Genomic DNA, 14979 nt, shown 5'->3' with positions numbered 1-14979 from the left:
TTTTATATTGAAACTTGAATAAATATTTAAATATGAGAGCTATTGATTTGATTTTTCGGGTTGGGGGGGGTCATTAGGGGGTTTACATAATATATTTAAGTTTGAAGGGTTTAAGTTGAAAATTTAGGGGGGCTAAGTTTTTGTTCCGAGTTGTCTACTAGACCCAGGAGCGCGATTACTATGTTGATTGAGAGCTGGGTTATTGGATTTGGCAGTGGTGAGCATCATCCACTATGTTATTGGGCGGCCTTTTATATTAAAGGGAGGCTCCAGACATAACACCCCTCCATGCCCCTGCGACTATAATCTGGACGATTATTCTAACAGTTGGGTGGACATGGAGAGGAAGAGACTAACCTTGTCTTTCTGGGATCCCCTTCGCATCCCATGCCGAACGCCGCACCCCGAACAACTTTATTTTTTTTCTAGAACTTGGTTACATAAGGATATAAAAAACGTACTTTACACTATATACAGAGTTTTCACAGATGGGGTACATTGCAGATTACAGATGCAGTCCCCTAGACAGTAGTTGGGACCGTTTTATGGTGATTCGTGTTGTTTGTTTACATTAGTATTGGCCGTGTTGGGATGTTGTATGTGATGCTGAGGCGATGAGAAAGAAAAGATAAATGTGAGATGACTTGACTTGGTGGGTTTTGCTGGCTGAAGTGATGGGTTGGGGTGTTGAGAGCCTGGAGAGGTTGAGGTTGATGTTCTTGTTTGGTGGGGATTGTGATGAAGTAGCTGGGTGGCAGATGAATTATCTGGGTGGCAGATGAAGTAGCTGGGTGGCAGATGAAGTAGCTGGGTGGCAGATGTGGTAGCCATGGGGTCTTGCTTCTAGGGCTTCTAGACTGGTTGCAGATGGTGAGGAGGAGCTTGTGGTTGGCTGGTGAGTCTATGGTTGAGGATGAGAGTTGGTGAACTGGCGGTCTGGGAGTTGAGCTGGATGATGGGTATGGAGTTGCTGAAGTGGAGAGGAGGTGGTGAGTTGGAGAGGAGGATGGCCGATGGAGGCTGGAGACTCGTTGTGGACGAGGAGATCTGTTGGAGAGGAGGAGGTCGGTGGAGGCAGGAGAGTCCTTGTGGAAGAGAAGACTGTGCGGAGAGGACCGTTGGAGGAAGCTTGGCTAGATGGAAGTGGTCGGACATGCTGGCCTGCAAGATGGTGATGGAAGGCTAGTAGATGGAAGAATTCCCTTAATGGTGGAAGAGGGCGGATTCTTCATGCAGAAACCTCACAAGTTTAGCGATTTTCAGCCTTGAGAGGGGGTTGCCTGCAACCCTGGAGAGCCATTCCTGTATCAGATTTTCGGATGGTTTCCTCAGGTGGAATGAGGATGTTAAGATACACTCTGTGGCAAAGTGGAGTGGAGATCCAACCTCACCGCAGGTACACAGGTTATCCGCAGCAAGGTTGAATCTTTTGAGGTAGGTGGGGAATGGACCATGGCCGGTGAAGAAGAGGATCTCTTCTCTTCTCCATGGTGTGAGCTGTAGAGTGACCTTGGGGATTAGGAGGTGGATGTTTCTTCTTGTATCCCCAAGGTCCCATTCCCTCTGCCATTTTACCATCATGGCTTGGCGCAGAGTGGACTTAACATATGATATTGGGTATGGCTCTGGCTGAATATCCTGTTCTGATTCTGCTGCCTGTTTGGCTTGAAGGTCCGCCGATTCGTTGCCGGCATGTCCGGTGTGGGCCTTGATCCAAGAGATGTTGATGTTGGGATTGGAGGCCAGGGTTTTGTAGATTTCCCTGGCTTTCCAATTCTTGGATTTAGGATTGGCGGCTGCTTGGATGCTGGCTTTGTTGTCAACGTAGATGGTAGTTGGTGTTGACGTTGACTGAATATAATTGACCGCCTTGTAGAGAGCCAGGATTTCGGCTTGGAAGACGGTGTTATATTCAGCCAGCTTGGATGTCCAAGCAGTCGTAGGATATCCATTTTGGAATACACAGAAGGCTGCTCCGACGCCTTTTTCTGTCTTCGAGCCATCTGTGTATATCCCATTGATGTCAAAGAAGCTTCCTCCGTCCTCTAACGAAATTTGCCGGTCCTGGAGGTGCACCGAGGGATGAGAGGTCCAGCCGGTTATCTTGCTGTCAACTTTGTCGGGGTCCAAGTTGAGGCAGTTGTTGTTGTGGTGGAGCCTATAGAGCGAGATGCCCTTCGCCTCTCTTTGCAGTTGGAGGTGGAGAGGAGGGATTCCCAAGATTGTTTGCAGGGCTGCTGTTGAGGTCGTCCTATAGGCTCCTGAGATGGCTAGAAGAAAAGGCCTTTGAATGGCTGCTAATTTCCTCTTCATCCGCTCGGTGGGGTCTTGGCACCAGATGACTGCGCCGTGTGCCAGCATCCTCTCGATGACAGTGAGATACAGGGTTTTCCTGTGGGATTTTTTAATTCCCCAGGAATTCCCTGCTATTTTGAGCAGGTTTTGATGGAGGATTGCTGCTCTCGTGGCTTGATATCGAAGGTGTGCGTTCCAGTTGAGTTTATCATCTATTTGAAGACCTAGGTATTTTATTGCGTTTTTTCGTTTGATATTATTGCCGTTCCATTTAATGGAAGGGCCTTTTACAAGTTTGCTGAAGAAGATAAAATTTGTTTTGTTAGTTGATATTTGGAGACTATTTTTGTTGGCCCAGTTTTGAAATTTACATATTGCTGAGTGGGTTTGATCTTCTATTGCTTTTTTTGTTGGGGCATGGGTGACTATTGCAAAGTCGTCCGCAAATGCTTGGATGGTGGTATTTTCGGGCCAGTCTTGTTGCAAGATGTCGTTTGCAACTAGGTTCCAGAGGGCAGGTCCGCTACAGGAACCCTGTGGGCAGCCCTGCCTCTGTGCCCTTACTGCTGGCCCTTCAGCTGTGTTGAGGACGACTTTTCGGTTTTTGAGTAGGTCTTCAAACATTTGTTTTATATTGGTGGGAGTGGTGGTATTTTGAAGGTAATTGATGATATTATGCTGGATATTGTCGAACGCACCCTTGATATCAATTGAGAGAAGGAGAACGTGATGCTTCCTGCTCTTTCCTTCTTCGATTTTATTAGCGAGGTTTTCGATGGCCATGTCCACTGATTTCCCTTCACGGAACCCATATTGGTTATTGCTGATGTGATTACTATTTTCGAGATGGTAGGTGAGGCGTTGGGTTATTAATTTCTCTAGTACTTTTCCTATTGTTGGTAATAGAGAGATTGGGCGATAGGAGGTGGGTTCGTCTGTTGGTTTGCCTGGTTTTTGAAAGAGGATGATGTTGCCTATTTTAAGTGGGTCCGGGAATTTTCTTAGGTGGAGGCTTTTGTTAAAAAGGCCCGTGAAGAGGTCAGGGAACTTTCTATTTATTTGCTGGATGACAATGTTATCAATGCCATCCAGCCCAGGAGCTTTTCCTTTTGGCAGGCCATTGATGACTTTGAAAACCTCGCTTTTTGAGAATGGGCAGTCATCTGGTGTTGAGCTGTGTGTTGCTGTTGGGATTGCAGTAGTGGTCGGATGCGGGAAGATCTCTTCCAGTATGTCGCTGGCTATTTTCAGCTGACCGCCTACTGCATCCTTGTTTTTGAGTAGGACTAGTTGGGCTGGCGTTATTGAGGACCGGAATGCTGATTTATAATGTTTGCCAAATGGGTTGGTCGCCTGGAAGCAGAAGCCTTTCCATCCCGCCTTCCTAGCTGATCTAACTGCTTTCATGTATTTGGCAGTTTCCTGCTTGAGGTGCAGGAACTTAGCTTGGCGGTCTTCTGTCGATCTTTGAGCGCGTCTCCTCAGTGCCTTTAGTCTATTTTTTTCTATTTCCAATTTAGGGGTGTACCAGTTGGGTTGTTGGTTATGCTTATGGGTTTTAAGTTTGTAGTTATTTTTGCAGGCTGAAATTATATGTTCTTGGAGGAGGGTTGTGGCTTCGTTTAGTTGCTGGTGGGTCGTGCTATTGTTGATGGCTTGTTGGATTTGGGTGACATTTGGTTGGAGGGATTTAAGCATTTTATTGTGGTTGCCGTATTTCGTTTTGTATCTTGATATTGTGGAGATCTGATGATTTGTTGCTATTGTAGTTTCAATGTATTTATGGTCACTGAGGGACGGTTCTTCCAGGACTTCCCATTTGGCAATTTGATGGATTAAATTTTGGCTGCAGAGGGTGAGATCCGGCCATCCTTTGGTTCCGCAGTGAGTGAAGGTCGGAGGGGCGTCTTGTTTGTTGATTATGAACAGGGTATTTGCAAGGGCGAAGTCAAGAATTTGGTTTCCTCTGGGGTCATTATGTTCATAACCCCAGAGGTTGTTGTGGCCATTTAGGTCTGCGGCTATCAAGATTTGTTCCCTAGGCAAGGCGTCTATGAGGTCCTGAAACTCTTCAAGGGTTTCTTGAAGGTTTGAGGCTGGGGAAGAGTATGCTGAGATTATCGTGGTAGGAAGAGGTGAGGTTTGAATTTTTATGGCCACTGAATTTGTTTTTACTCCTATTATTGCTATTTTGATGGTGGGGTTAGAGAGGGCTATTGCAGCTTTCCTATTGGAGGAGCAGAACAATGGCCAGGAGTTGGGCAGGCCTTTGATTTGACCATTGTTCTGGTATGGTTCTTGAAGGGCTATTATGTCAGGTTTTATTTTTGTTGCTGCTGGATGAAGGATGTCAGTTGCTACTTTCGCCTTGCCTAGGTTTATTGGAAGTAGCTTGAGTTGGGTTGTTGAGAGGACGGGAGGGGTGTGCATTTTTAGATGTTTTAGAAGGTGGAGGCTCTTTCTGTTTTGTATTTGAAAATTGGGCAATCTAGGTGGTTGGATGGGTGATTTACCGGTAACCTCCTATTGGTCCGGTGGTTTTCGTCCATGCAGTTGATGCATTTCGGAGAGCGACTTGTACAATCATGGTGGTGGTTCCCCGCGCAAAAGGCGCAGTAGAGGAATTTGGCGTCGCACTTAGAAGCTGTGTGGTCGAATGCCTGGCATTTCGAGCATCTCCTCACGCTTCTGAAGGGCTCAACCCTGTGGTTCTCGCACTCGTAGCAGATTTTGCCCCTTCTGCTCCTGATTGTTTGACAGATGGGTTGGGGAGCTTGGAAAACCCAGTGGACTTTCCCTGTTTTACCCTTGATAGAGAAGAGAACCTTCACTTCAGAAGACAGGGGGGAATCGAAGTTAAGGCGTAGACCTTCTTCGAAGTCCTCTCTTTTGGTTTCATGGTGGAATCCATAAGAAATTAGCCTCGGAAGCTTCCTCTCTACTTGAATTGGTCTGATGGTTTCTTGCAGAGAGGGTTTGTTGGAGAGGGCAGAAAGGAGCTTGGATCGGTCTTCTTCCGAGTTGCAGTCGATGGCTATACCCTGCTTTTGCAGCCTTCTCACCTGATTGATTTTGATGCTTGTTGTCGGGGCGGGAGGCTCCAGACATAAACGCCACAATGCATCCCTGAATGTGGAACCCTGAAGGTTCCTTGTCGGTTGGGTGGATGCATGTGGAAGGAAGAGCAACCGCACCCCCAAGAGGGCCCAGTTGCGCTCGTAACATAGCCGCCCCCCGAACAACTTTATTGGATTCAAAAAAAATTTTTTACATTTCCGGTTAATATGACAAATAAGATAAAAAATTTACAAATATGTACATTGGTGAATGTCAGTTGCGGCCTCTCCACAAACTGCGAGGCCGTTCGGGTGTTGATGAGTGATTACAGGCATAGATAGGAGCATTGAAATAATAAAAGATAATAAAACAAATAATAATGAAAGCACACTTTAGGTTACGTTGATGGGATGAGAAGATGAATTTTTACAGATGAGTACATTGATGTGGTTCACAGGTGCGGCCTCTCTACAAGTTGTGAGGCCGTTCTGGTGATGAATTGATATGAACATGAGAGTAAATAAAAATAATAATAATAGAATGACAAAAAACAGTGGTGTTAAAATATGTAGTTGCCATCTGGTAAGGCCGTCAGGGTGGCTGTCTGGCGATGATGCTGGTTCTGTCAGAGGGAGGACTGTCGGTTTGCAGCGGAGGCTGCTCTGCTGCTGCTGCTATTGGTGATGATTGGAAGGCTGCTGGGTTGTTGGAGTTGGTCCGGTGAGGCCGTTGAGGAGCTATGTTAAAGCTATGAGCAGAGGGGTGTTTAGACTGGGGGGAAGAACGTATCGGGAGAAAAAGTTAGTGGAGGGTTGCCGAAGTGAACAATTTTTAAAAATTCATAAAAAATAAACTTATGATCCAATTGAGAAAAATAGGGTATTGATCGACGCGAAAACGCTTAAACTGTCGATCATCCTTTATTTGAAGAGAATCGGACCATTAATTTGGAAGTTATTAAGTTTTAAAGTGGGACTTAGTAAAAAGTACCAAAATATAGTGCATTTTTACGGAGGGTGACTTTTAGTAAAAAATTTATATCTCGTCAACCAATAAACGTATTTTTATAATTTATACATCATTCTGCTAGGAAATGTACCCTCTTTTTATGAGATTGAGCTGAAATAATAAAATTTTGGGGGGGATGGGGAGTTGTAAAGTCAAAGGTAGAAACGTAAACAACCGTCTGCTCACGCAAAAACACAAAAATTTAAAAATTCATATAAAATAAACTAATACACATAAATACACAATATTTATATCAAAATGCAGGGAATTGTACGCACTATCAGCACATATAAAAATGGGAACACTCACCCCAGCCGCAAGGCGCCTGCTTAGCCGGACATCTCTATTTGTAGGTGGTTATCCAAAATTTTATGAAGTAATCCTTTGAATATGGCACAAATAAATCACTAAACACACACTTTTTCCACACACTTGAGTTGACAGCACACTTTCACACTTGATGATGTTGAAATTATTATTTTCCGATTGGAATTCGCGGTGATATCGATTTAAAAAGAGCTTGACTCTGTTGCGCGCTATCCGCGGTGCGCTACAACAGGAGCTCAAGATCGCACGTCTTCACTCTTCGGAGGTTAGACTCGAAGTAGAGGCTCCAGACATAAACGCCACGATGCATCCCCGAATGTGGAACCCTGAAGGTTCCTTGTCGGTTGGGTGGATGCATGTGGAAGGAAGAGCAACCGCACCCCCAAGAGGGCCCAGTTGCGCTCGTAACGTAGCCGCCCCCCGAACAACTTTATTGGATTCAAAAACAAATTTATACATTTCCGGTTAATATGACAAATAAAGAAAATTTACAATTATGTACATTGGTGAATATCAGTTGCGGCCTCTCCACAAACTGCGAGGCCGTTCGGGTGTTGATGAATGATTACAGGCATAAATAGTAGCATGGAGATAATAAAAGATAAAAAAAACCAAAATAATAATAAAAGCACACTTTGAGTTACGATGATGGGATGAGAAGATGTATTTTTACAGATGAGTACATTGATGTGGTTCACAGGTGCGGCCTCTCTACAAGTTGTGAGGCCGTTCTGGTGATGAATGAATATGAACATGAAAATAAAAATAATAATAATAAAATGACAAAGACAGTGGAGTTAATATATATACATTTGTAACGTTGCTGGACTTCGGAAGCATCCGGAGGAGACCGCTGTGGCTTGTTATAGTTGCCGTCTGATAAGGCCGTCGGGGTGGCTGTCTGGCGATGATGCTGGTTCTGTCAAAGGGAGGACTATTGGTTTGTAGTGGAGGCTGCTCTGCTGCTGCTATTGGTGATGATTGGAAGGCTGCTGGGTTGCTGCTATTGGTGATGATTGGAAGGCTGCTGGGTTGTTGGAGTTGGTCCGGTGAGGCCGTTGAGGAGACTGCAGGGGCTGTGGAGCTGATTGTTGCTGGATGGTGCTATCAGTGGGAGGACTGTTGACCTGGTGTGGAGGCTGTTCTGCTGCCAATGACTATGATGAATGGGGCCGCTGGATTGTTGCAGTAGGTCGTTGTTGAGGATGGTGGTCTGGATATTGGGGCTAGGACTGGCGAGGAGAGACTGGAGGTGGCCGGTATCTGTGATGGTGGGAGAGGAGAGGGATGGCAAGGAATGGAGATGAGCAGGTTGGCTATGACTTTATGGGCTTGGTGCTTTGGTGGAAGGAAGCTATTCAGGTCTGAGGTGAGAGGATATCCTCGTGCTCCTGCAGGAATCTGATGAGGAGTTTCACCCTGTTCCTCGATAGCCTGTGGTTCATAACTCCCTTCCACCAGGCTGGCTCGTTGGGTGCTGAGGGTTTCCGGAAGTGGAAGCTCGCTGTTAGTGGGCAGCTTGTGGCGTAGTGAAATGGAGTGCCCTCTTGACCACAGCCGCAGTTGTGGCTTTCCCGGAGATGAAATCGGTGGAGGTAGGAGGGGAAGGGACCATGACCTGTTACAAACATGATCTCCTCCCTCTCCCATCGGGCTCCGGTGGTCTTGACCTTTGGAAGGACCGTATAAGTCGATCTTCCCGTTTGGCCCGAGTCCCATTCCTCTTGCCACTTCTTCAGGAATACTGAGCGGAGCTGCTTTTTTAGTGCGCTTTTAGGCAGTGGGATGTCGATGGTCGTCCCTTCTATTGTGGCTCTTTTGGCTAGTTGGTCGGCGGTTTCATTTCCTAGGTTGTTTGCGTGGGCTTTAACCCAGCCTAGTTTGATGTTAGTAGAGTTGATGAGGGTGTTTTGGATTTCCTGTGCTATTGGGCTATTGGTGTTTAGGGCTAATATTGAGTGAAGACTGGATTCACTATCCGACCAAACCTTTACTGCGTCTTTGATTGTGCTGGCCCAGTGGCAGGCTTCCTTTATGGCTGTTAGTTCTGCTTGGTATACTGAGTTGTTCTGTTTCAGTTTCCCCATCCACTCTTTAACTATTTCTTTGTTGTGTATGACACAGAAGGCGCAACCCGTTTGGTTGTTGAGGTGGGAGCCGTCTGTATATACATTGGTTTCTTCCTGTGGCGAGAAGGTCTTTGTTATTGTGACCCTGTCCTCTAGCTGGAAATCGGCCGGGTGGAACTTTGTTGGGGAGGGCTTGTTTTCGTATGACTCTGGGGAGAAGTCTTGTCCGTCCAGAGTTACTTTGGATTTTAGCCTGGTTGTTTTTACGTAGGCTGCCTCTAGCTCTGCCTTTAGGTGGAGGGGAAGAGATCCCTCTATGACTTGAAGAGCGGCCGTAGGGGTGGTGCAATAGGCGCTGCTGATGTTGAGCAGGAATTTCCGGTGGATGGAGTTCAACGCTCTTGTCTGTCTTGCTGTGAGAGAGGCGGCCCATGCCACAGAGCCGTGAAGGATCATTCTTTCGGCCACTGTTTTGTACAGTATCCTTCTGTGATCTTTATTGAGGCCCCAGTTTGGTCCTGCTACCCTTCTGATCTTTTGAATTAGAACGGATGACTTTGTCTTGATGTATTGAAGATGGTCGGCCCAGTTTAATTTTGCGTCTATATAGACTCCTAGGTACTTTATGGAGGTTGCTCTCTTAATGGGTTGGTTTTGCCACTTTAATCTGGGTCCGTTGACTAGTTTACTAATTAGCATATATTTTGTTTTGTCTATTGATACCTTGAGGTGGTGTTTGTCGAGCCAGGTTTGGAATATTGCGAGTGCTTGATGGGCCTTGGATTTTAGTTTTGCGCCTGTAGGTTCGCTTATTACGAAGACAAAGTCATCCGCGAAGGCCTGTAGATGGATGTTAGGGTCCCAGGGAGCCGAAAGGATCTCGTTTGCCACGAGGTTCCAGAACATTGGGCCTGTGCACGAGCCTTGCGCACAGCCTTTATGTTGGTTCCATTCCACTGGTCCTTGTGAGGTTTGGAGGCAAACCTTTCTGCCTGTGAGGATGTCTTTCAGGGTTTCTGTTATGTTGGAGGGGTGGTCTATTGCATCTATGCTATTTCGGATCGAACTATATTCCAGGTTGTCGAATGCTCCTTGGATGTCTATTGAGATTACTATGGTATGATTCTTCTGGTTTTTGGATTCATTAATTTTATTGATTAGTTGGTGGATTGCATGGTCTATTGATTTACCTTCTCTGAAACCGAATTGGTTGCTATGGAGGTGGTTAAGTTGGCTGAGTTTGTGGTTTAATCGCCCCAGAAGTAGTTTTTCCAGCGTTTTGCCTATTGTCGAGAGGAGGGTTACTGGTCTGTAGGATTTGATTTGTTGGGGGTCTTTGCCGGTCTTGTGGAATAGGACTATGTTACCTTTTTTGAAAGAGGATGGGAAGCAGTGCAAGGAGAGACATCTGTTGTAGAGGGTGTGGAGAACGTCTGGGTATCTTGAATTGATTTCTTTTAGCACTATATAATCTATTGCATCCGGGCCTGGTGCTTTCTTAAGTGGGGCTTGCTTTAGGATTCTTTTAATTTCGTTTTTGGAGAAGGGCTTTTCTATTGTAAAATCTCCTGAAAGGCTATTAGTTGGAGTAGAAGTTGAATCTTGTGGATATAGTTCCTTGAGAATATTGAGTGCGAAGGTTTCTATGTCTCCCTCCATGGGTGCGTCCAGTTGTCTGAAGAGATCGGATGGTGGTTTTCTATCTTTTATTATTGATTTGTAAGGGAGTCCGTATGGGTTTATTGTCGTTGAGCATAGGTTGCGGAAAGATCTTCGTTTAGCCTTTTTTGCCTCTTTTTTTAGTTCTGCTTGTTTTTTGGAGATTTCAATCTGGTATTTCTGCTTTTCCGATTGTGGTGAGCTGTTAATTCTCCTCCTCAGGGCTTGGATTTCTTTCTTCCTTATTTGGAGTGCCTGATCCCACCAGTTGTTATTGGTGTTTAGCTTGACTTTTTTAGTTTTGTATGTCCTTTTGCAGGCTTTGAATATTTCCGTTTGGAGGGCTATTGTGGCTTCTTCTAATTCTTCCTTGGTTTTGCTGTATTTTATTTTCAGGCTGATTCTCGGGAGGTTCTCGCTTAGGAGGTCCAGCAGTTTCCTGTGTCCCCCGTAGGCCGTTTTGAATCGGGTGTATTGTTGTTGATTTTGAGGGATGTTTACTTCTATTATTATGTACTTGTGGTCGCTGTGGGAGTAGACGTCCGACACCGACCACTTGGTTTCCTCCGCTAGGTCTGCTCCTTTAATGAGAGTGAGGTCTGGCCAGCCTTTGCTGAAATTATGCTCATATGTTGGTGGCGAGTTGGTTTCATTCAGGAGAAACAGATCTTTGGCTAGTATGAAGTCTTCGACTTGGGAGCCTCTGGTATCTTCATTTTGATACCCCCATAGCCTGTTGTGGGCGTTCCAGTCTGCGCCAATTATGATTTTTTCGCCTTTGATGTTGGTTATGAGGTGATCGATCTCTTCTGTGGCCTCTTGGATATTTTCATTAGGTGAGGAGTAGGTTGATGCGAGATTAATTGGGCCTTTGTCTGTGTGGATTTTTATGCTGACGCTGTTTTCATGGGTTAGGTTATGGTTATTTCTGATTTTGTGGCACAAGAGCCATATATGGCTATGCTGCGCCAAACATATGGTTGAAGATAAAAAATATTCAGTGAATTTCTAAAAAGTTAAAGTAAAATTTGCAAAAACCAAGAAATGTGGAGATAAAATTGAACAAGTTAAATAAAATGGAATACACCAATTTCTTTCAAGAAAGTAAAAATATTTGGGTGGGGATGTTCTCCCACCAAGTCACGAATATTTGAAGATGATTTACCGAATAAACGTAATCGATGAGAATTAAAAATTGGACATTCTGATAAAATATGAATGACAGTTAAAATAACATCACACGCATTACAGACTGGGCATCGCTCACCAAATAGGAGATGTTTATGTGTGAGGCGAGTATGGCCAATGCGAAGCCTAGTCAATTTGACGTCCAACTCGCGTACTGGAACTACCGGCCACAAAGTGATGTCAGGCTGAATAGAATGCAGCTTATTAGAAATCTGCAAATCCCATGATTCTTTCCATAAATAAAAAATACGTTGAGAAATATATTTTTTTAAATCTGTGTACGGAATAGCTCGTTGTAGAGAAGTGGATGCTGTCTTTGCTGCAGCATCAGCAGATTCATTGCCAACAATGCCAACATGGCCAGGTAACCAACAAAATAAAATTTGGTAGTTCTGAGCTTGCAAATCTCTCCAAAGATGTAGGATATCTACAGCTATTGGATGCGTTTTAGTATGAGGATGGCTGAGGGCCTCCAGAGCACTCATACTATCAGAATAAATGCAGAATTTGTGGTAAGTGAGGTTAGACATTTTTTCAAGAGCAATCATAATTGCCATTAGTTCAGCAGTTAAAACTGAACACAGAGTACTCAACTGAAAGCTGCTTGTGTCCTCAGCAATGACGACAGCACAACCTACTTGATAAGCTGTCTTTGAGCCATCCGTAAAAACAGGAATGTGTGTAGAATATTCATTGCGGTGATATAGAAAAAGTTGTTGAAAGACAACAGATGAAGTGGTAGACTTGCCATAAGCGAGAAAAGGGTTAAGATATGATATTTCTGGGATATCCCAGGGTGGCAAAGCATAAGCGGTAGTATTATGAACCTGCAGATTTAAAATTCCTGGATCAGCGAAAGTCCTTGTTATCCTTTCACGAAAAGGTAGGATATTAGAAGGACGTGCATTATATAATCGTCCCAAACCAATAGGTAAATTCACTCGATGAATAGGGTGATTGATAAAAGATTCAATACGGAAAAAATATAGTTCAGATAATTTTTTCCGTCTCAGATGAAGTGGAAGTTGATGACAAATCACATATAAACTATGAACTGGTGATGTACGAAAGGCTCCAGAACAGATACGCAAAGCACTGTTGTGTACTGTGTCTAAATTTCGGAGAACACTAGAACGAGCTGTACCATATATTTCGCATCCATAATCAATTCTTGATAGAATAACAGACTGATAGATACGAAGTAGAGATGTTCGATCTGCCCCCCATCTGGTAGTCGAGAGGACTTTTAGGATGTTGAGGGATTTTTCACACCTCTTTCGCAAGTGAAGGACATGCGGAAGAAAAGTGAGTTTCCGGTCAAATATGATACCCAAGAAACGTACCTCTTCAACGACTGGAATATCAACACCTCGAATTTGTATCACAGGATCAGGGTGGAGACTCCGTTTCCGACAAAAGTGTACGCAACGGCTCTTCTCAGGGGAAAGCGTGTGTCCATTCTCATCACACCATGAAATGAGTTTGTTAACAGCCCTCTGAAGTTGTCGCTCTATTAAAACCATATTAGACCCCTGGCAGGAGACTTGTAGATCATCCACATATAGTGTTCCACAAACGGATGATGGTAAAATATGAATAATTTGGCTTATATGGAGAATAAAAAGGGTGACACTCAAAACACTTCCTTGAGGAACACCCTCTCTTTGAATAAAATGATGAGAAAATGTATTACCAATACGGACTCGAAATGTCCGAAATTTTAAAAAATTTTGAATAAAAACTGGCAAGTTACCTTTAAAACCAAAATCTCCTAAAGTACGGAGGATGCCATACCGCCACGTACGATCGTACGCCTTTTCTATATCGAAGAATATAGAAACTAGATGGTTTCTCCGGACGAATGCGTTTCGAATTTGAGATTCAAGCATAACCAAGTTGTCATTGGTAGAACGTCCTCGACGGAAACCACTTTGGAAAGGTGAAATATACCCATTTTTCTCCAGTTCATAGAGTAAACGGGCATTTACCATGCGTTCGAGCGTTTTACAGAGACAACTAGTTAAAGCAATTGGCCTATAGTTTGAAGGATTGGTAGGAACCTTTCCAGGTTTAAGGATAGGTATCACAATGGCTTCATACCATTGTTCAGGAAAAGTTTGCTCACTCCAGATTCTGTTAAACAAGTGCAGGAGGTGCAAAAGAGAGGTTTCGTCTAAATGTCGAAGCATACTGTAGGTAATCCCGTCGACACCTGGGCTAGTATCTCGAGTACGAGATAGAGCGTTCCTTAATTCCACTATCTTAAAGTTATTGTTATAAGAGAGGACCATGCGGGTTCTAAACTTCAAAGGCACTTGTTCAGCTTGTCTCTTAATCGCACGAAAAGTCGGATTATTAGGAACAGAGCTTGAAACATCAGCGAAGGTTTCTCCAATAACATTTGCAATATCAAGTGGCGATGAGTATGAAGCCGTTTCTGTATTTAAGATGGGGAAAGCGAATTCTTTATAAATTCCGTTTGCCGCTTTAACTTTCTTCCACAACTGTGCACTAGATGTATTGGAAGTGATGGTGGATATAAAACTTTGCCAAGATTCTTTTTGACTGCGGCGCCGAATTCGACGAGCATTTGCTCTTGCTCTTTTAAATGCAACAAGATTTTCCGTGGTAGGATACCTGCGGAAAATACCCCAACATTTTCTTTGTTCCTTATAAGCCTTACGACATTCATCATTCCACCATGGTTTGCGAAATTTGCGTGGAAGAGGGGTACGCTTTGGAATTGAAGCATCAGCGGCCTTAATAATGCAATCAGTGACATTTTGTACAGTCTCACTAATATCGGCAGATGAAATCATTTCCTCTGTAATCAATGCAAGCTCAGTAAATGTAGCCCAATCTGCTTTTTGGAAAATGTATGTTGGTGGGCTTTGCATCAAATTACTATTATCATCATGAGAGATGACAAGAGGAAAATGATTACTATTATGTAAATCGCTTTCAACTGCCAAATTCAATAATGGGAAAATTGCCGGAGAGCAAATAGCGAGGTCAAGGGAATGGAAAGTACGAGTGGGTTCATGAAAGTATGTCTTTTCGTTGTTATTGAGCAGACAGAGACAGTTATCAGAAATGAATTGTTCTATCTGTCGCCCACGGGAGTTAGTGCTATCCGAACCCCACAAAGTACTATGCCCGTTAAAATCACCAAGCAAAATGAAAGGAGTTGGAAGCTGATCAACCAAAGTATTCAAATCGTCCTGCAAAATAACCTCATTTGGAGGCAAGTAAAGGCAACAGACCGTGACTAAGGATTTGACATGAATCTGCACAGCCACAGCTTGCAAGTTAGTGCGTAGATTAAGGATAGTACTGGGATAAAAGTTCGAGGTTAAAATGCACACTCCACCAGAGA

At 44.1% G+C, this 14979-nt stretch overlaps 1 protein-coding gene across 1 annotated transcript; it reads right to left on the bottom strand.

The window, feature by feature from the left end:
• Positions 1-7705: 7705 nt before the first annotated feature.
• On the bottom strand, positions 7706-14422 carry LOC129956606 (uncharacterized). Its single transcript, XM_056068537.1, has 3 exons — positions 13357-14422; positions 11886-13113; positions 7706-11343 (listed from the first exon to the last, which is right to left on the bottom strand). The coding sequence occupies exons 1-3, from the start codon at positions 14420-14422 to the stop codon at positions 8046-8048; spliced, it is 5592 nt and encodes a 1863-aa protein (XP_055924512.1). The 3' UTR covers positions 7706-8045.
• Positions 14423-14979: the final 557 nt, after the last annotated feature.

The sequence above is a fragment of the Argiope bruennichi genome, chromosome 11 (assembly GCF_947563725.1).
Source record: "Argiope bruennichi chromosome 11, qqArgBrue1.1, whole genome shotgun sequence".
In the NCBI taxonomy this organism is placed as follows: domain Eukaryota; kingdom Metazoa; phylum Arthropoda; class Arachnida; order Araneae; family Araneidae; genus Argiope; species Argiope bruennichi.
This window is presented reverse-complemented; position numbering and strand designations above follow the sequence as displayed.